Source organism: Phascolarctos cinereus, unplaced genomic scaffold (assembly GCF_003287225.1).
Source record: "Phascolarctos cinereus isolate Bilbo 61053 unplaced genomic scaffold, phaCin_HiC Scaffold_4;HRSCAF=312, whole genome shotgun sequence".
NCBI lineage: Eukaryota > Metazoa > Chordata > Mammalia > Diprotodontia > Phascolarctidae > Phascolarctos > Phascolarctos cinereus.
In genome coordinates this window covers 698,068,503-698,089,291 of record NW_027555847.1, presented here as the reverse complement: position 1 = coordinate 698,089,291, position 20,789 = coordinate 698,068,503, and the positions used below count along the sequence as shown (strand labels likewise).

Here is a 20,789-nt window from a genome sequence, read left to right as displayed (position 1 = left end):
CAATCCTCTGGCCCTCTTGTGGGCACAAGTGTTAGTCTCATTAATCTAAAAGTTTAGTTGTACGTGGATGAAGCCAGTGAGCCCCTGGCTGATGCTTTGAAAATATAATTTAGAAGATTAGATTAGGTAAAGGTTAAACAGGATGGGGGAGGGAAAAGACTATATTTTTACAGACACATCCTGGCTGTGTGACCCTGGGCAAGTCATTTGACTTCTTAGTAATCTAGGCTACTTTCTACGATTGTAAATTGCAAAGAAGGTGCTAACCTGAACTGGTGGAGGGAGATTCCTGACCCAGGAATTATCTTTACCAATGAAATCGCAGATCCAGGCCCTACCTCCTAAACTAGATACCATATAGAGTAACTACAATGAAGGAAGAAGACTTGAGCAGTTGAGATACCTAGAAGTTCATAGCATATAAAATCCAAGAAATGATCCAGTTGTAAAACCTATGGCTTCCCATGTCTATACACAAATAACCAAAGATTAAGCCAGATGGGCTAGAGATCTCAAGGAGATAACTGTGACCTCCCAGATATCACTGAGATGGTTGGGGGTGGGGAGAATCATGACTAGATTATGGTTCTGTATGGGTATAACTTAACCAAAAGAAACAGGAGGGATAAAAGGCAGCATGGGGTAGCATTGTATATTAAGAAGACCTGTGGGTTGTAAGACAGGGAAGGGGAATAGATAGATTCCCCCCCTACAAAAAAGTGACAGAAGAATAGAAGGAACTCTAGAAGGAAACACAGACCAGTAGGACGGCTTTGAAAATTACATATAGAATCTGTGATATACTTAAGGAGAAAAGCAAGCTCTGTCTTCAGAGAACCCCCATTCCACGTACCATCATCTCCTGTTCTATGAGAATGAGAAAGATCATTTTATTTGGGGTTCATTGAGTTTGGGTTTTGGTTGCTGTTGTATTAAAGAATGGGGGGGAGGCATACTCATATGAGGTCATCTAGGAACCAGATCTGTCTAATCCTAACAAGAAAGACTGTGTCCACTAGGACAGAAAAGATAGAAAAAGAAAACTTGATATAATAGAAATGATGGAAAGAACAGTGGAAAACCCTCCTAGAGTTTATGATAGAGAAGAGGAAGGCTGAGTATTCACATGTAGGACGTTGCTATTTTTCAATCATTTCAGTTGTGTTCAATTCTCCGTGACCCCATTTGGGATTTTCTTGGCAGAGATACTGGAGTGGTTTGCGATTTTCTTCTCCAGTTCATTTTACAAATGAGGAAACTGAGGCAAATAGAGTTAAGTGTGACCTAGCTGTGGTCTAGGAATTGTCTGAGGTCAGATTCCCCGATTGAATTAGAAAGGGAGTTTGGACTGATTGGCTGAAAATTGGCCCCGGACACACTTGAAAAGCTTAATTGGCCAGTGGTGGAGTCAGTGGGTCGATTGAAAGTTCAAGGAGAGAATGTTGAATTTGGCTCCTGGGCCTATACCAGGGCAGTATAGAGGGGATTTCTTTCTTCTCCCATTCTCCATGAACTCTATAGCATCTAGCAACTGAACTACTTGCCCGTTAGGAGACTTCCCATGCAGTAGTTCAAGAATTCATTGGTTACAGAGAGTTCAGGCAGGAGCCATCAATCAATAGAGACTTAACCTCTCCAGTTGGACACAGCCACAAAGAGGAAAGAAGATAGAAACCCTGAGGAGTCATTCCCTTCAAAGTCTACTGAGTAGATGGTTCAGTAGCCAAGCTCTGAAGAGGTAGCCTTTTCCCACCTTTCCTCCCCCAGGCAATCACAGGGCAATGAGTTCCAAGGAGCCATTCAGGATGTGTTGCATCATCCCAAAACACTAGGTCCTTCAAGGCTGAGGACTTGGAAGCTCTTGGAAGTTGCCAAGGGAGCCTAATGCATGCTTCATGGGATTGACCCCATGCCAATAATCAATAAACATTTATTTATTAATAGCCTACTATGTGTCAGAGTGGCTAGGTAGTACAATGGATAGAGTGCCAGGCCTGGAATCAAGAAGACTCACTAGCCTCAGACACTTCCTAGCTGTGTGACCCTGGGCAAGTCACTTCCTCCTGTTTCCCTCAGTTTCCTCGTCTGTATGTAAAATGAGCTGCAGAAAGAAATGGCAAACCAGTCCAGTATCTCTGCCAAGAAAACCCCTAATGGGGTCACAAAGAGTTGGACAACAACACCATGTGCTGGGCACTGTGCTAAGTACTAAGGATACTAATACAAAAAAGACAGTCCCTGCCCCCAAGGAGCTTAACAATCTAATGGGGGAAGGCAATCTAAAAAAAGAAAAAAAAGCTGAAAAGGTGGAAGAAAGGTTCTTGGCATGGGAGTATGATGGAAAAGAAAGTCAGAGTGCAAAATGAGCACCTCCAGGTGGGGAAGGAGTTGGCATCTGAGGAGGACATGCTCTGTGAAGCCTATTCCAATCCAGTCCCTGTTATACATGCATCCTAGACTTGGGGACAGCCAATTAGAAAAGATTCGGTGTATATGTAGAGCCTATATCAGGTTGCACGCCATTTTGGGGACGGGAGAAAATTTAAAACTCAAAATCTTATGGAAGAGAATGTTGAAAACGAAAAATCAACTAATTAATTAATTAATTAAAAGAAAAGAAAGGATTCAGAAGAAGGCTAGGTAGGATCCCACGGACTAAATTTCAAGTCTAATAAGTGCCTAACAAGTGCTGGGGAAGTCTCAGGAGGGAGAGGGCACTTTGGGCTGAGGTTGTCAAAGAGGACTTCATAACGAGCTAGGATTTGAGCTGGCCCTTCAAGGATAAGTAAGATTCAAGCAGAAGGACAGTATTATAGGTGATTGTCATTATTTATTGTTTTTTGTCCTTCGTTCTTATTTTTTTTCATATGAGGCAATTGAAGTTAAGTGACTTGCCCCGAGTCACACAGCTAGTGAGTGTTATGTGTCTGAGGCCAGATTTGAACTCAGGTCCTCCTGATTTCAGGGCAGGTGCTCTATGCAGTGTACCACCTAGCTGCCCCCATAGTCCTTCGTTCTTGAAGAGGACCAATGACATCACGAGGGTGATGTCTAGCCTTGCATGTGAACTGGATTTAAGTGAGGCAGAGCTGTGTACTTAACAAGTGCCAGACGCTGTACTAAGTGTTGGAGATACAATTGCAAGGAAAAAGAAAGGTTATCTCTGCCCTCAAGAAACTTATGTTCCAGGGCAGCTAGGTGGAGCAGTGGATAGAGTACTGGCCCCTGGAGTCAGGAGGACCTGAGTTCAAATCTGGCTTCAGACACTTGACACTTGCTAACTGTGTGACCCTGGACAAGTCATTTAGCCCCATTGCCTAGCCAAAAAAAAAAAAAGCAGCAGCTTATATTTTAATTTTAGGTGAAGAAAACAGTCCAAGCAAGATCACAAAAGTAGAAAAGTATGGTCTCTGGGAGAGGATAGACCACTTTAGCTGAAGCATCAGGCAGATTACCATTTCTGGTGACGATGGAAAGCCATGCCCCAGGGTGGAATTATGGGAATTAAGATCTACTGGTCCTTCAATCTAGACCCCTGGTCCCATCCCTGGCAACCAAAATACAGCTTCTGACACCTCGATGGCAAGACACAAGTTCCTGTATCCTGACAGCAAACAGATAGTGACAGTTTTATCAGGATCTGCCAGGTACCTCAGATTACTTATTTATTCTATAAGCCATAAAGTGGTCAAGTCTTGTAGTCTCAGGCTCTTGTTTGAGCAAGAAGAACAAAGTGTGCTGGAAAGAACCATGGATTTGGAGTCCAACCATCTGGATTTGAAATGGGGCTCCTCCACTTAATGATCTTAGGCAAATTATCTATGGGCCTCAGTTTCTTCATCTGTAAAATGGGAGGGTTGGATTAGATAACTTCTGAGGTCCCTTCCTGCTAGAGATCCAGGATCCTTTGATCACTTCTAACAAGCGCAGGCCTTCCTACCTAAGACAGGAGTTACCTCAGGGGCAAGGTGTCCTTATACCTGACGTATTTGCCAAACTAACTTCGCCTCCTCTAGGGAATTGGAAAATGTTAGGGGAATATGTCAGTGCTAGTCTGGGAGGCACGCAGGCATCTTATCAATGAGGAAACGGAGGTTTGCAGCCTGCGTCAGAGTCAGGACAGGACCGACTCAAGCTGACTTAAGGCCAGCTCTCTAAAACCTCCTGGAGAGAATAGAAGCAGCTCTGGGCCTAAGTTTTCTTATGTGTGAAATGACAGAATTTGGCCAGAAGGCCTCTGAGGTCTCTTTCTAAATGTTACAGTATCCAGACCCTTACAGCTCTATGACACTAGGTTTTGTGTTTCTTTATCCTTTCTTTTGCTTTTGCTTTTGCTTTTCTGTTCTCACACCATGTGCCTCACCTTCAAGTTATCATACACACACACACACACACATACACACACACACATACACATACCCTGAGAGCTTAGTACAGGGCTGGGCACACTGAATTTTAGCCATTTTCCAGTCATATACAACTCTTCATGACCCAATTTGGTGGTTTCTTCGAAGAGATACTGGAGCAGTTTGCCATTTCCTTTTCCAACTCATTTCACAGATGAGGCAACTGAGGCAAACATGGTTAAATGACTGAGTGTAAGTGTCTGAGGCTGAATTTGAACTCAGGCCTTCCTGGCTCCAGGCCTTGTGCTCTCTCCACTGAGCCACCTAGCTGTAGTTAGGCATACTGAAGGTGGTCACTTAATGCTCATTGGGTTTAGGATTTAGTTGTATATAGTTGTTTGCATGTTATCTCTTCCATTAGACTGGGAGCTCCTTGAGGGCAGGAATAGTGTTTTTGCCTCTCTTGATATCCCCAGCACTTAGCACAGTGCTTTGCACATAGCAGGTACTTAATAAATGCTCATTGACTGACTAGCAGATGTTGTGTTTCAGTTTTAAGCAGCGTCTAAGAAATTAAACCAATTCCTTGCCTGGGCAGTCCCTGTACTTGTCAGTGAACAAATGCCTACTGTGTGCCAAGAACTGTGCTAAGTGCTGGGGATATCAAGAGAGGCAAAAACACTATTCCTGCCCTCTAGGAGATCATTGTAATTAAAGAGACAGCAAGCAAACGAATAAGTACGAATAAGCTATAGAAAGGCACCTTCTTTTTTCTCTGTATAATTGGAGTTCCATCCAGCACCCTAAACCAATTTGAATATTTACAACTGTTCTGTAAACTTACTGAAACCCATTGTAGGTCCCTTTGGCTTCTGCCAACTTTTGACTTTGCCGATTAGTAGGAAGTCAGGGCATGATCTGAGATAGCCTGCCTGCCTCCTGAAGAGAGCTTTGGAAGCCCCTAAGGAGCAATCCGTCCAGTAGATGTTAGGAACACTCTTCAAATCCCATGGGTCCTCTGGAGAATAGAGATAGTTCTGATGATGGTGGCTTCTAAGAATGAAACGTGAGGGGATTGGTTGCGCTGAGTAACTGAGCAGCAAACAAAAGTCTTCGTAGAAAGATAAGAAGATGGCACATGAAAATCTCTTCCTAAAATAGAAACAAAAAGATTTATCAGCTAAGAAAATGCAAGTTATTCCCAATAAATGACACTTTGATTTGTGGAGGGAATATTTGTATTAAAAATGCTTTTAAAAATACTCATGGTAAAGTCCCTTTCAGGCTCCAGTGGGGCAGTTAAAAATGGATTCTGCCACGCAAACTTTTAGGAACATACCAGAATAATAGCTAGCATTTACATAGCACCATGAAGCATGCAAAGAGCTTTAAGCATATTATCTCATTTATGATCCTCACAACAGCCTTGGGAGGCGGGTGCTGTGATTATCCTCATTCTACCGATGGTAAACTCAAGCTAAGAGAGGTTAAGTGATTTGCCTAGAGCAGAGGTTCCCAAATATATCTGGCCTATTGCCCCCTTTTCAAAAAAAAAAAACTACTCAGTGCCCTCCTGGAAATCTACTTTCTTTAACCCTTTAACTTTTTTTTAAATTTGCATCATTTCAAAAAATATGTTAAATATTTTTAAACGATGCATCTTAAATTTAATAATTTATTGTAAATTTGTGGAATTTTTTCTTATATTGAAATTCTGATGATGCAACATTGCATCATGTAACCATATAGTATCATATTGTACACAAGTCATTATATGCACATGTTCCCGCAGATGCATGCCGGACTTCAGATAGTGCGTGACAGGCTCACCTGCCAACACTTACTTATTAAGACCTGTAGGCTGACTTGACCACTGATTGGTTATGACTTACATGCTTTGCATTTATTTAGAAAATAATGGTACACAACAGATGAAACATGTACAAATGGTTCGGAATTTTCTTATCTTCTTTCCTTTTGCTTCCACCGCCCCCTTATTTTTATTCAATGCCTCCCAATTGTACCTGAGGCTACTACTACTACACCCCAGTCCTTCCAAGGCTCTCCAGGGAGCGGTATCACCCACTTTGGCACAGGTAGCGGGGATCTGAAGCAGGATTTGAACTCAGGTTTTCCTTGCTCCAAGTCCAGTGTTCTGTCCACTAATGCCACCAGGGAAAGCAGGATACATCCAAATGGGGTCCTGAAAGATGCTAGAACTAGAGAATTTTGACATCAGAAGGGACCTTAAAGGGACCTTCCTCAGAGGTCTCCACATTTTCTGCGTCCTGGGCCCCTTTGGCATTCTCAAGTCCATGCACCCTTTCTCGGAATCATGCTTCTAAATGTGCAAAATAAAGTGTTAGGCTGACAAAGGAAGCCAATGCTTATCAAATATTAAAAGGCTCAAGGACCCCAGGTTAAGAGTTCCTATAAGACCCAGAAAGTGGGGCACAAATCTGGCCAATAGGATCCCAGAATCTCAGTATTAGAAGCCAACAATCCTTTCTGCAGTATTTCTCATGTGGGGCATAAAGCATGAGAAACCTTGTCAAACGCTTAGCTGAAATGTAGGTCAACTATACCTCAAGCGTTCTCTTAGGCTGGCAGTCCTAGTGTAACCCTATACCCAAAAAGGCAAGAGGGTTAGTCTGGCATGACTTGTTCTTAGTGAAGCCAAACCACAATTCTTAGCATATTCTTCTTTTGTATTTATTGTCAGTTACCTGACCCTTCTTTTACTTTTAAAAAATCTAAGCTGGTCAATGAATTTCCTGTACAACTATATCAATCTTTTTAGGCATCTTCCCATTTTATACTTCCCTGGAATAATTTCCCCTTGACTTTTCAGAATTTCATTCGTAAGAGCCTCCCATCCCCTAGCTGACTTCTGTGGATTATTAAGCTTTTAAATCCAACCAATTCTTTCTCAGAATCTTTTCAAATTTTCTCTCCTAAAATCTATATCATGATTTCTTACTTTCCTTTCCTTCTCTACCGCACACACACACACACACACACACACACACACACACCCCTGCACACACACACACTCACACACACAGCAGATCCTCATGTTTTTCTGCTGCAGCCCCTGGTTACAACAAAATCAGGTCCCAAATAGGAAGTATTCATATGGCTTCTACATCTTTTGAAGAATGAAATTATCATTACAATGAGGCAAGAATTGATGACCTGCTCTTCTCTGGGCAAAGGAAGAACTCTTGTAGACATCTAGACAGTGGAAGAAGTACCTTATCACTCCAATGCCATGCCCCTCTCTTGAATGCGTAACCTTGAACAAGTCACTTAACCGCTGTTTGCCTCAGTTTCCTCATCTGTAAAATGGGGATAATAAATAGAACCTGCCTTCTAGGGTTGTTGTGAGAATCAAACGAGATCAGAAAAGTGCTTTGAAACTTTATAGTGCTCCACAAGTGCTAGCTATTATAATTATTTCTAGCATGGTAAATATCAATAAACATGACCCACATAAACAAAAGTTCTTTGAGAGAGTCCTCAATGATTTTTAAGAGGGTAAAGGGGTCCTGAGACCAAAAAAGATTTGCGGATCACTGCTCAATAGGGTCCGTCCCCAACTTTCTAAAATTCTAAATTGCCAAGAAGGAGGAGAACCTGCATTGGCAGAGGGCCTTTCCTCACCTGTGAATTCTCTACACTAAAGATATCACTGGAGTAGTCCCTATCCCTTAATGGCTCCAGCACTATGTTGAGACAAGTATTTAATATTCAGTGCTACATGTTACTAGGATCAGGCAATGAGGTAGCACAGTGGATAGAGCACTGGCCTTGGAATCAGGAAGACAAATTCGAATCCTGCCTCAGACACCAGCTGAGTAATCCTGGGCAAGTCATTTAACCACTCTGTGTCTCAGTTTCCTCATCTGTAAAAGAAGGTTAATGATAGCACCTACCTCCTAAGAGATGATATGAGATAAAGAAGAGCTTTGCAAACCTTAAAGTATTATATAAATGTTTAATATTGTCATTTTAATCATTCGATCTATATAAATTCTAGCTGTTATTGGGGACCTTTGACTTCACCATGTTTGTGTTCCAAGATGCACCAATTGGACTGTTGGTCAACAGTCAGTTAACAAACATTTATTAAGTGCCCAGAGCTGTCCTAAGCACTGGGGACTGCTTTTTTTTTTTTAAGGAGCAGCTTTGCATTTTAATGATAGAAAGTGTCATGCATAACTTTCCTTTAAAGGATATTATCAGGATCCAATCAGGAATGAAATTAATTGGGCCAGATTCTCTCAAAGGATGAGATGCTTTGATTTTCCATTTCTGCTGCTGCTCTGTGATATTTTTGGGAATGGGGCTGTTGCTGGAATGGAAATTGCTTGCTTTCTGAATTGTACAGTCTTATTCTCCTCTGGTTGCATCCAGTTGACTCAAGAGCTCCCAGGACCTCATTCCAGGTATCCCCCCAGCACATTTTCACCACTATTTGGGGTTCCTCCCTGGCAATTGGACCAGAACTGGCCTCTAACCTATTGATGGCTGGAGTCAAACAAACAAAGCTAGAGACAGGAGAAGCAGGACACAAACAGAAGTTTAATCAATTTCAGAGTGAGGACAATGATGTACGCATGCAGAAGCCCCCCCTTCCTAAGAAGGAGGGCTTAACATGCTGGATTAAGGCAGGTCTTATATACATCCTGGGCTGGACCATGACACAATCACCTTTAGGTCTCAAGTTACTATTCCCATGGGCCCTGTGGGAACAGCATTGTCTCAGGTCCTGGGGGTCATGCCCACCCTGTGGGTTACAGAACCAGGGTTCTATAACATGAACAGGAGGGCAGTACCTATCGATGACAAGAAACAGGGATTGTGAATATGTGATGGATGGGCCCTGGCAAATAGGGGGAAATACATCCTCAGGGAACACCCGGTGTGGGCCAATCAATACACTTTGCCAGAGGGTGATATCATCCAGAATGCAAAGGATTATTGTTATGCCAAGCTCAAAATAGAGTCTGCTTGCGGAACCTTAGCTCTGGGAAACAGGGTATCTCCAGAATATTTTGATACTCCCAAAGGGTCACTATTCTGAACTTTCTGTTTTCTCCTCACTCTCCATTGGGGCTATGGGAGGGATGATGATGACAGCCTGGAAGAGCTGTCCTATGCCTCCTCTCACAAGAAAAATATTCCATTTTTTTTAACTTACTGCATAACAATAACATCCTAGGAAAAGGCACATCCTCTATTTTGTAGGGGCTGTTAATCATTCTCTACCCTGTTCTAATTAGACTGTTGGATCCAGCACTCTGTCAGGATCAATATATTCCTGGTTCACATTGAATTTTATATGACAGCCATATTTTAAGATTGACATCATGATCTCCATCTTGTTCAAGTCCCATCTCTGACCCATCCTGCCTAGGTGACCCTGAGTGATCCACTTCTTAAGCCTCCCTGATAACTCTCAAAGACTAGGGATGCTAGCTGGAACAACTGAGGATCTGCATCACCCGAAAGTATTTCCTTACCAAAGGTCCTTTTGCATCAATTCAATCACAAGTATCATCCAAAAATAAAAAATTTAAAAAACTAAATCCTCCCTAAGTCTTCTTTTCTCCAGACTAAATATTACTAGTTTTCTACTAATACTAGAGAGTTAATCAGTCCACAAGCATTTCCTCAGCACCTACTATGTGCCAGGCATTGTGCTAAGCACTGGGGATACAAAGAAAGGTAAAAAGGCAGTCCCTGCCTCAAAGAACTCGTAGTCTAAAGGGAGATATGACATGTATCTTTTCTCCTCTTAAGCAATTCCCTTCCAGGGACATGATGGAACTTTTCCTCCAAACCTTGGATGTAAGGAAAAACTTTCTAACAATGAGAGCTACCCTAAAGCGGCCTGGGCTGCCTGGGAGGAAATGGCTCTGTCTTAATGAAAGTCTTCAAGCAAACACTGTAGGGGCAGAAGAGAGGGGATCCTCTGTCACCTGTGTGGGTCAGTCAACTTGCATTTATTAGCATGTCCAACTGGCTTTCTGTTTTATACACAGGCCCATTGGTGGGTCAATTCCTTCAGCCAATCATAAGAAAGTTCCTGTGTGACATTATCTATCTTTATCCAAAGATCAAAGTACTTTAATCCTTTCAAAAATTAATTAAGGAGTATATCACCTAGCTTACACATCTGGTTAGCTGATTCAGTAGAGCTGTCTGGGCCTTCTGGGGTGTGTGTGTGTGTATGTGTGTGTGTGTTACACTAATTGGGGTAGGAGTTTCACCCTTCCACACATCCTATTGAAGGAAGATCTCTAAGGTAACATTTTACTCTTTTTTAAATTTTATTTTTATTTAATTATTTATTGCACAAACAATAAAGCATAGTGGGATCTTGTATTCTCAACATCTTTCAGTCGATTGTGTGATGATAAAGTTTCAGTCTACCATGGAATACTATAGTCTGTTCACTCCTTCCTAATAGTTTAATGAAGGACATGCACATTACTGGAATAACAGTTTTATATATATAGAAAAGTAGGCATATAGGTCATCAGCTCTTGTTACTTCCATAGTAATGAGGATGTCTGAGTTAGGTTTTTTTCCCCATGCCTTTGGCCTCTTTCTCTTCATAAGACATCTTGTGACTCAATCCCTTGACACCCTCCCTGGAAGTTCTGTCATCTTGAGCACAATTCTTCTGCATACTCCCAATTCCATCTCACTGCTTCTCTCCTCTGTGTTCCCTTCTTCTCGAGGCACAGCTGGGACTGTGATGTTTGAACAATATAGGACCATTTTTATAATATCGATATTCTGCCCAAGATTGTCCTAGAGCCATGACTCATGGAACACCATAGTCTCCAAAGAGTTTAAAATGACTATTACCCACAAGACAATGAAGAGGTACATAGTAGGTGTAATAGGCTGTAGTAGATTACAAACAAGCAACTTCAGAAGACTGGGAGTAAAAGTATGTCACTAAATAAATGCATGAATGAGAAGGAAGATGGGCTGGTCACATGGTAAAAGATCAGATTATACCACTACAAAGCTGATGCATTCCATTGGTATCTCTGGGATGTCAAGAGAAATCAAGAAACTCACACACACACACATACACACACACCCATATTGGATGGTCCCCCTGTGGTGAACTAATGGGAGAACAAAGACGAGTCCCATAGTTTTCAGTCTAGAATTTAGGAAGGAGCCCCCAGATTGACAAAATCACAAATCCACATGAATATTTGATTTGTAAATGTCTTACTGGCAGATTTTATGTAGCAAGGCAGTGTGGAAACAGCAATGGATATGGAGTCAGAGGACCTGGGTTTAAGTACTACTTCTGCTTGTTGTTGTGTGTCCCTCTGGAAGAGGACCGCATCAGGAAGGTGATGGCAGGACGTGCAAGTGAATTGGATTTAAGTGAGGGGGAGGGCTGTGCAAGGTCACCAGCCTGCTTCAGTGACTGAGCAGGAAAATGAAGGGGCTGGACTCAATCATCCCTGAGCTGCCTTGCAATTCCAAATCTTATTTCTCTTATTTTTCAATGCACCAATAGTGCCTAATAAAAACTTGAATGTATGACCAACAAAGACAAATTACTAATGTCAGGAAGAGTACTCACTCAAAGAGGGACACACTGACAAGCACACACAGACACAGCACAGAAAAGTGGTAAGATTTAAAGTGTTCCTGTTTTTCACATTTCTTCCTACATACTTGAAAGTGAGTTTGAATGATGGGTGTAATCAAATTTATAACCCACAGCTGTAAACACAGGGGGTAATTGTGGCCTGTGCTTCATTTGGGTACATCAGGGCTCAGCTGCTGAAAACTCAGGAAGAATTAGGTCTTGCCACCCACCCTCTGGGCACTGTCAAATGGTTTTTTTTTCTTTTAAAAATTATTTATTTTTACTTTTTGAGTTCCAAATTCTCTCTCCTTCCTATCCATTGAGAAAACAAGCAATATGGTATCAATTCTACACACAAGATCATGCAAAACATATCTCCATGTTAGCCATGTTACAAAAAAAAAGCAAGAAAAATAAGCCAAGTTTAAAAGTTGTATTTCAATGTGCACTCAGAGTTCATCGGTTTTCTCTATGGAGGTGAATAGCATATTTCATCAGGAGTCCTTTGGAACTGTATTGGCTCCTTGTATCGATCAGAGCAGCAGAAGTCACAACTTCTCTGATCCCTCAATTTTCTCCTCTTTAAAATAAGGGGGTCAAATGAAATCTCTAAGGCTCTGACATTCCCTGTTCTAAGGCCCCTCCCAGCTGACATTCCCTGTTCTAAGTCCCCTCCCAGCTCTGGCATTCCCTGTTCTAAGGCCCCTCCCAGCTCTGACATTCCCTGTTCTAAGGCCCCTCCCAGATCTGACATTCCCTGTTCTGAGGCCCCTCCCAGATCTGACATTCCCTGTTCTGAGGCCCCTCCCAGTTCTGATATTCCCTGTTCTAAGGCCCCTCCCAGCTCTGAAAGGAAGGTGAATTGTAGTGTGTGTAAGGTGGATTTTTGTTATTCTTTCTTTGAGTTTTCTTCCCAGGATCCATAGCCATAACAATCTCTACTTCCCAAGTGTTAGATATGAGTTCTCACAATCACGGTTGAAAACAGTTTCTACTGCAGATATAGGGATGAAGTGATATGAAATCGTGAGGCTATTGCTGGCAGTATGCCTTCTTTGTTGCCCTATAAAGCAAGTGGGCACTGGTCAGTGAGTGGTGCACCTGTCTGAAAGGCGCTCTCATGGCTGGAGGGCACTTGTCCACTGTGCCCATGATGGCTTGTAGGATCTCTCCCAGGTATCCAGTCAGCAGCCCCAGGCTGTTTTCCCACATGTGCTCTCTGACAGGGTGCCTTTGAAGGAGATTCTCCTAGAGGGACAGAACCCAAGCCAGGCAGGGAGGAGTGAGCAGCCCCTGCAGGAACGCTCAGCCCCTCTGCAGCTTGGTTGAGGGGTCTTCTGCCCTGGGCAAGGAGGCTTAGCTGAATTCCAACCCATCCCACAAGGTCTCATGCTAGGCATCTGAGCAATAGAGGGGTAATTAGGAGAGGGAGCCTCACATAAAGAGTTCAGAAGATCTGGGTTCAAATACTGCCTCAGCTCCTTTATGCCTGTGTGATTCAGGGCAAATCCCTTTACTTCCTGGGCCTTGGTTTTCCCACCTATAAAATGGGTAGATCAGGGGCAGCTAGGTGGGGCAAAGTGGATAGAGCACTGGCCCTGAAGTTAGGAGGACCTGAGCTCAAATCCGGCCTCAGACCAAACACTTGACACTTACCAGCTGTATGACCCTGGGTAAGTCACTTAACCCCAATTGCCTTAAAAAAAAAGGGTAGAATGGATTAATCTCTCAGTTCCTTTCCAGTTCTAAAACTAAGACAACGGCCCTACCTAGATGGTGCCTATCATCTAGCTCAGGAAACCCTGACGTTAAGTCATTGTGTCATTTCAGACAAGACACTTTGCCCTCTGTGGGCTTCAGTGTCCCCATCAATCCCCATGACAGGAGACTGAGTCTTTGGCTCTGACATGTTCTAAATTTGCTCCCAGCTCTGGAATTCTCTGTTCTAAGGCTTCTCCAAACTCTGACATACACGTTCCAAGGCCCCTTCCCGCTCTGACAGTCTATGTTCTAAGGTCCTTTCCACACCTGACATTTAAGACTCTAAGTTCCCTTCCAGCTCTAAATCCTGTGAGACTATGATAATATAGTCTTGGCTTTAAGCAGCTTCCAGTCTAGTAGGGGAGACTCTGCCTTTAATATTGGTATGACCTTAGGCAAGCCACCTTCCCCCTCTCTGAGCCTTGGCTTCCCCAGCTGTCAGATGAACAAACTGGACTAGACTCTCTCTCCTCTGGCTCTAACATACTCTGCCCTAAGGCTCCAGCATTTGAGTTTCTAAGGGCCCTTCCTTCCAGAACTGACAAGCTAGAATTGTGTAGAAGATGAGGGTGAGATGCAGAAGAACTCCTGCCAGCCTGGCTCCTGAACTGTCCTGAGTCCCATCTCTAGGCACTGGCAGTGGGCTTAGTGACCTGGGCAGAGCCCAGGGCAGAGTTCGGCAGGAGCCAGAAAAAGGACTGATTTGGTAGAATCTTAGATGCGCCAGGTGGCAACATCCTTTTCCAGTCAGAGATAATTTAACATGGGCCAATAAATAATTTTTCAGAAGCTTGTCTCTGGTCCATCAGATACTGGCTGGATGCATGGATAACTTAGTGTAAGGTAGCCCATCCCCGATGCTTTAAATGAATAAGAAACCATGACCTGCAGAAGAAGGAGTGGCAACATTGCTTACATGCAGGAGGGAGGCCCTAGGGGCCCTTCTGCCCCACTCATTCTAACCTCAGCCAAAGGGGCATGTGTCCTCTCAGTTTAAAAAACAAAGCTACATTAAGGGTCAATCACACCTGTATTAGAATGGCTTAACTAAGGAAAGTGGCAGAAACGTTCCCTAGGTAATATAAATGGGGGGGGCATATGTGGTCTAAAGTCCCTAGGTCCCCTCTCCACCGCAACTACCATGGAGTAGATTACCCATTAGTCACAAATGGGTTAGAAATCAAATTCCAGGGGCATTTTTCTCGGAGAAGTGCTAGTTAAAATTGCACAAACGTTACCTCTCCATTAGCTTATGGGGTTAGTTTAACAAATTGGCTACACCTGTTTTCCAGGCCGTGGAAGGAGATGCCCTGGCCCCAGGGACCTCCCATACCCCACCCTCCTCAGCATCCCAGGAGATCAGTTGCTTAGCAACCCGATGCCTCTGCTGAAATCCAACAATTCGAGAGAAGGATGAAAAAGGGGTCTTGACCTTGGCAGGGTGGGAGGAGCTGGCTCCTGTAGCAAAAATGCTTTGTACATCTCAAAGCTCTTTGCAAAGGTGAGCCATTATCAGCATCTAAAATGAAGAGGGCTGTGACTGCACCCTCTGGTGGTCCCCTACTACGTTTAAGCACACTTTTGCCTGTGTCGAAGTCACCCAGCATCTTCCCTCCACCAAGTTTTGTAGGTGAAACGATAGAACTTAGATCTGGAAGGGACTTTGGGGGGAAGGGAGAGGCTGAACTTGTGACGTCATTGGAACTCCTTGTATGCAGACTCCTTCCATGAAGGAGCTAGGGGAGAAAGGGAGAGAAAGGGGGAGAGGAGGAAGGGGTAGGGGAGAAAGTGGGAGCGGGTAGAGAGAAAGGGGAAGAAGAGGAAAAGGGGGGAAAGAGGGAGGGAAGAGAGAGAGGGAGGGAGGGAAAGAGGGAGGAGGGGAGAGAGAGAGAGAGAGAGAGAGAGAGAGAGAGAGAGAGAGAGAGAGAGAGAGAGAGAGAGAGAGAGAGAAGAGAGAGAGAGAGAGAGAGACAGCGAGCACGAGCGAGTATGGCTCGTCCCTCTGGCCAGCATCCCTCTTCCCTCAGTCTGATACAAGGGGTTGGATTAGCGTCTCTAAGGTCCCTTCCAGATCTATAAGGTCCCATGACAAATTTGGGGCCAGCCTCTTGGTCCATCCCCCCACTCCAGGCCCAGGATTCTGCAGGCCCTGGCTATGCCCTCAACCCTAACCCCGGGCTCGGTCGTGAGCCGGTTAAATGCGGATGAGAAGGCTTGTGTTTGTAAGGCGCTTCTGTAAGCGCATGAGAGGGCGGAGGCCTCAGAGGCAAGAGGTCCCGGGTTCGAATACTGTCCCTGACACATGCTGGCCGCGTGATCCGGGCTGGTCAGTTTCAGGGGCCCCGGGAGTTCTCCAAGGTGTCAGTCACTAGCGAGTTGCTGCTGGGCACGGGGGAGGGAGAGTCCACGCCGGGCATCTTAACGCCCCGCTCCCCATCCAGTGACCCAGGTCACACCTAAGTTCGCCCCTTGCTCCTAACCCAGCGACCTGAGGCTGCCCGGGGAGGGGGCTTCCTCGGGGGCTCGCACCCCTCCCAATCCGCCTTCGCGTCCAAGCGGGCGGCTCCGGGTTCCGGGTGGGGGCGGGGCGCTGGGCGGAGCCGCTGCGGCCTTTCCCTGGCGCCGCCCCGCCCCGCTCGGTTCGGCCGCCGCCGCTGGAGGCTGGAGACGCGGAGCTCGGCCCGAGCCCGGTGGGCCATGGCGGGCTGCGCGGCCGCGCTGTCGAGCTTCTTCTTTGAGTACGACACGCCGCGCATCGTGCTCATCCGCAGCCGCAAAGTGGGGCTCATGAACCGCACCGTGCAGCTGCTCATCCTCGCCTACGTCATCGGGTAAGCGCGCGCCCCGGCCGAGGCGGGACCGCCCGCTGTGAGCGCGCCCCCCGGGGACCAGGTGGAACCGCTCGGGCGCGCGGGCATCACCCGAGGGACCATATGGGACCGTCAGGAGGCTTCTCCCCTCTTCTGCCGCCAGCCGGGACCTGGCCCGGGGGCGTCCCCTAGCGGTGTGCCCCAGGACCTGCCAGGAGCGCGAGCCCTATGCGGGCACGCGGTGACCGGGAGGAGGGGAAGGGGTTAATGCGGAGAGTCCTGGCCACGCCCCCTGCGGCAGCACTGGAGGCGGGGGCTCCTTGCCTTGGGCGCTCTTCCTCTTCCCTGGGCGACCTCTCCTCGCCCCAGGCAGTCACGAGTGGGGGGCCCCGGAGGAAGCGGGTGTTCTGGGATGGGATGATGGGGGGTTTCCGCGGGAGCAGGAGACGGGGAGGGGCCAGCGTTGTGCAATGACTTGGGACTGGGGAGGGGCCGAGGTCCCTGCACAGAATCCTCTTCCCCCCACCCGGGGTTATGCAGCCCGGCGCGCCCACCCCAAAGCCTCCCTGCCCAAGGCTCAGCCCTGCCCACTCCCCCAGCCCCTCCAGACTTCCAGTGCCCCCCACCACCACCCCTCAGTCTCAGCCCTGCTCTAGGGGGACGTGACATGTATAGGTCAGCTCCTATCTTATCTTGCTGCCGGACACTGACCAGCCCTCGAGGTCATTCTAGACTTTTAATTTTGCCTTCCTCCTTCCCTTCCCCCACTGTCATGGACTCCCTACTCCCCCAGATCTGTGTCCCCAGCCCTGCGTGTTATAGCTCACCTCCACCTCTTTAACCCTCCGACGGCTGATGTTCTCCAGCAACCAGTGAGGGATTCAGGGCTAGTCACTTCACCCTGTTTGCCTCAGTTTCCCCATTCATAAAATGAGCTGGGGAACAAAATGTCAAAGTACTCCGGTGTCTCTGACAAGAAAACCTTAAATGGGGTCAGGAAGAATCAGACACGACTGAAACAACTGAACAACAGCATGTGCTAAGCGCTGAGGGCAAAAAAAGACAAAAAGACGGTTCTGCCCTCGAGGGGCTTGCAGTCCAACGTCAAACATCAGTGTACAAACAAGCTCTATACAGGATAAGTAGGAAAGAGTCAACAGAGGGAAGACACTGGGATAAAGAGGGGTTAGGAGGGCTTCCTGTGCAAGGTGGGATTTTAGTTTGGGACTCGAAGCAGGTAAGCCTGGGGTAGAGGCGAGGAGGGAGAGCTTTCCAGGTGTGAGGGACAGCCAGAGAAAATGCCAGGAGCTTGGAGATGGAGTGTCTTGGTCAGGGAACAGCAGCGCTTAGCTGGCACATAGTAGGTACTTAATAAATGTTTATGGATTGATTGGTGTTTGTTGATGATTGCTCGTTACTGGACTGAAGAGCAGGTGGGAGGGAAGTAAGATTAGAAAGGTGGGGGGGGGCCAGCCAGGTAAGGCTTTACAAGCCAAACAGAGGGTTTTACATTTGATCCTGAAGGTGATTAGGGAGCCATTGGAATATATTGAATGGAAGAGTGGTGACATGATCAGACCTGCACCTTGGGAAGACCATTTTGACAGCTGAGTGGAAGATGACTGGGGTGGGGAGAGACCTGAGGCAGGTAGACCCACCAGCAGCTGTTGCAATGGTCCCAGCATGAGATGATGTACAACAGGGGTGTCAGAGGTGAGAAACGAGTGATTAAGAGAGATGTTCTAAAGTTACATAGGACTTGACCATTGATTGGATTTGAGCAATGATGAGACTGTGCTTCAGAGGGAACTTTGCCCGATTTGCTTGGGAATGTTTGTGATATCTACCATCTCTAGGTGGTCTGACCTATGTCAGAGCTGAGGGCCCAGCTGTTCTCCCAAGCTAGAACAGAGGAAGATAAATGAAGGCACCCATGTGGGTGGGCCTTAATGAATTGGTCCTTTGACAGTTTTTTTCTTCTGGCTTTTCAGTCCGATGTGAGCAGGAACCAAAGACCTGTCTTTGTCCTTCTTAGAAGAGCTATAAGCTCCTTGGGATCAAAGATAAAATTCTCAACTTGGTTTAATCATTTCTATCTACTCCAGTTTCTCAAGTCAAAATTCATCAGGGAGGCCAAGGATTTCTTCTCCTTAATGTTTCTTTGGCTCTGGCAAAGCCCATGCCTACACTCAACGATTCTCTCAAAAAAAAAAAAACCAGCTTTTTAAGGCTAATTTTTTTCTTGGTGAGGCAGTCAGGGTTAAGTGACTTGCCCAGGGTCACACAGCTAGTTTCAAGTATCTGAGGGCAGATTTGAACTCAGGTCCTCCTGACTCCAAGGCCCGAGCTCTATCTACTGTGCCACCTAGCTGCCCCCTTCTTTTTTTAATTATAAGCTTGACAAACAGAAGCATTTCCATATACAAAACAAACAGAAAAAGAATATTGTATATGGAATCATGAATATTACCTACAAATTATTTTTAAGTATATCTTAAATTGAACATATTACCGATACTGTGCCGCTTTATGAAATTCCTTCTGCTCTCTTATATTCTATAATTTTAACGTTTCCATCACCCTTCTTTTATTTTCTTATGTAACTGTCACTCTCCACCCCCACTAATCTTCCTGAGCTAAAAATAAAAGCCTTCCTTTGTAACAAGTATAATCAACATCACTCATTGGTCATAGTCAAAAACGCAGATCTCATTCTGCACTCTTAGCCCATCACCTTTTCGACAAGAGATGGGAAGCAGGCTTTATCATCCATCTTCTGGAGTCATGGCTGGTCTGTGCATTGATCAGAGTTCTTAAGCCTTTTACAGATGTTTACCTTATTGTAATCACTCTATAAATTATCCCTCTAGTTCTGCTCAATTCATTCTGCGTCAATTCATACAAGTCTTCCCAGGTATCTCTAAATCTGTCTCTTTTTTTTCATTTCTTATTATATCCCATTAAATAATATTCTGATTATATTCCAGAATATAATTGCAAAAATATTCCATTATATTCACGTATTTCAGAATCATGTACTTACACAGGTGCCTGTCTTGCCCTTTAGAATATAAACTCCTTGCAAGTAGAGATTGTTTCATTTTTTACATTTGTATCTCCAGTGCCAAGAACACAGTAGGCAGTTAATAAATGCTTGCTGATTAATTGACATGACATAAATTATTCAATTATTCCCCAAATGATGGGCACCCACTTTGTTTCATATTCTTTCCTATATCAACAAAAAAGTGCTATTTATAAACATTTCCGTGCATGTGGGGTCCTTTCCCTTTGATCTCTTTTAGATAGAGGCCTGATGGTGGTATAGATTTTAGTGACTTATATATACACATTTCCAAAATGACTGGACCAATCCACGGTTCCCTCAACAGTGTATTAAGTGTGCCTGCTTCCCCCCAGCCTCGCCAACAATTGTTATGTTCTTTTTTGAGTCATTGCCAACTTGACTGGCAGGAGGTACAACTTCAGAGTTTTTTAAATTTGCGTTTCTTATCAGTAACGTGGAACATTTTTTCACGTAGCCATTGATAACATATCTCTTCCTTTGAAAACTGTCTATTCATACCCTTTGATTGCTTATGTATAGAAGAATGGCTCTTCTTAGAATATACTTCAGACAGTTCCCTTTATATCTTGAATTTAGACAAAAAATATCCATTTTGACCTCAGTGAACAAAGGATCTCCAAAATGCATTTCTCTGACCCAAATGCTGTCATTTTCAGTAGCCCATCACATGGTATGGCCCAGGTATAATTGATTTGAGGTCATATGCTCCCAGTTGCATTTTGACTGTTAACTGGTAATGGTGAGAAATTAATATTCTTGCCCTTAACCAAGTGAACATGGCTATTCAAAACTGAAGCTTGTCCTGAGGTTTACTTAATAGAAGTAACCCAGAAAGAGAAACAAAATATAAATTTCTCTCAGTATTTATAGCATTAGGACCAGAAAGTTCTCTTGTCAAAAATATCAATTTATAATTCTATTACTTAAAATATTTATTCATATTTGTCATCTATTATTAGTGCTTGTGCTACCCTCCCTGATAGTCAGGGTTTGAAAAGGATAGCTTAGGTTTCCTTGTGGCTGTCAAAGAAAAAAATATATATCAATGTCGTACTCTGCAGGTTAGGCACAAGCCTGCCAGAAACTATGTTTATTAACTTATCATTCTTCTAAATGCAAGCTCTATTCTGCTGGAGAGAGAACTGTCCAAACTG

The 20,789-nt window shown here is 44.8% G+C and overlaps 1 protein-coding gene across 3 annotated transcripts in view; it reads left to right on the top strand.

Annotated features, from left to right (window-relative positions):
* The first annotated feature begins 16,350 nt into the window (after window positions 1–16,350).
* The window catches only part of P2RX4 (purinergic receptor P2X 4), a 32,214-nt gene continuing 27,775 nt past the window's right edge, over window positions 16,351–20,789 (top strand). Inside the window, exon 1 of one of the 3 annotated variants that reach the window (XM_020970244.2) lies at window positions 16,351–16,568. In XM_020970244.2, the coding sequence (XP_020825903.2) occupies window positions 16,435–16,568 (134 nt within the window). In that variant the 5' untranslated portion in view covers window positions 16,351–16,434. The remainder of the gene's footprint in view (window positions 16,569–20,789) is intronic. The other 2 variants (XM_020970242.2, XM_020970243.2) reach the window with 2 other exon arrangements.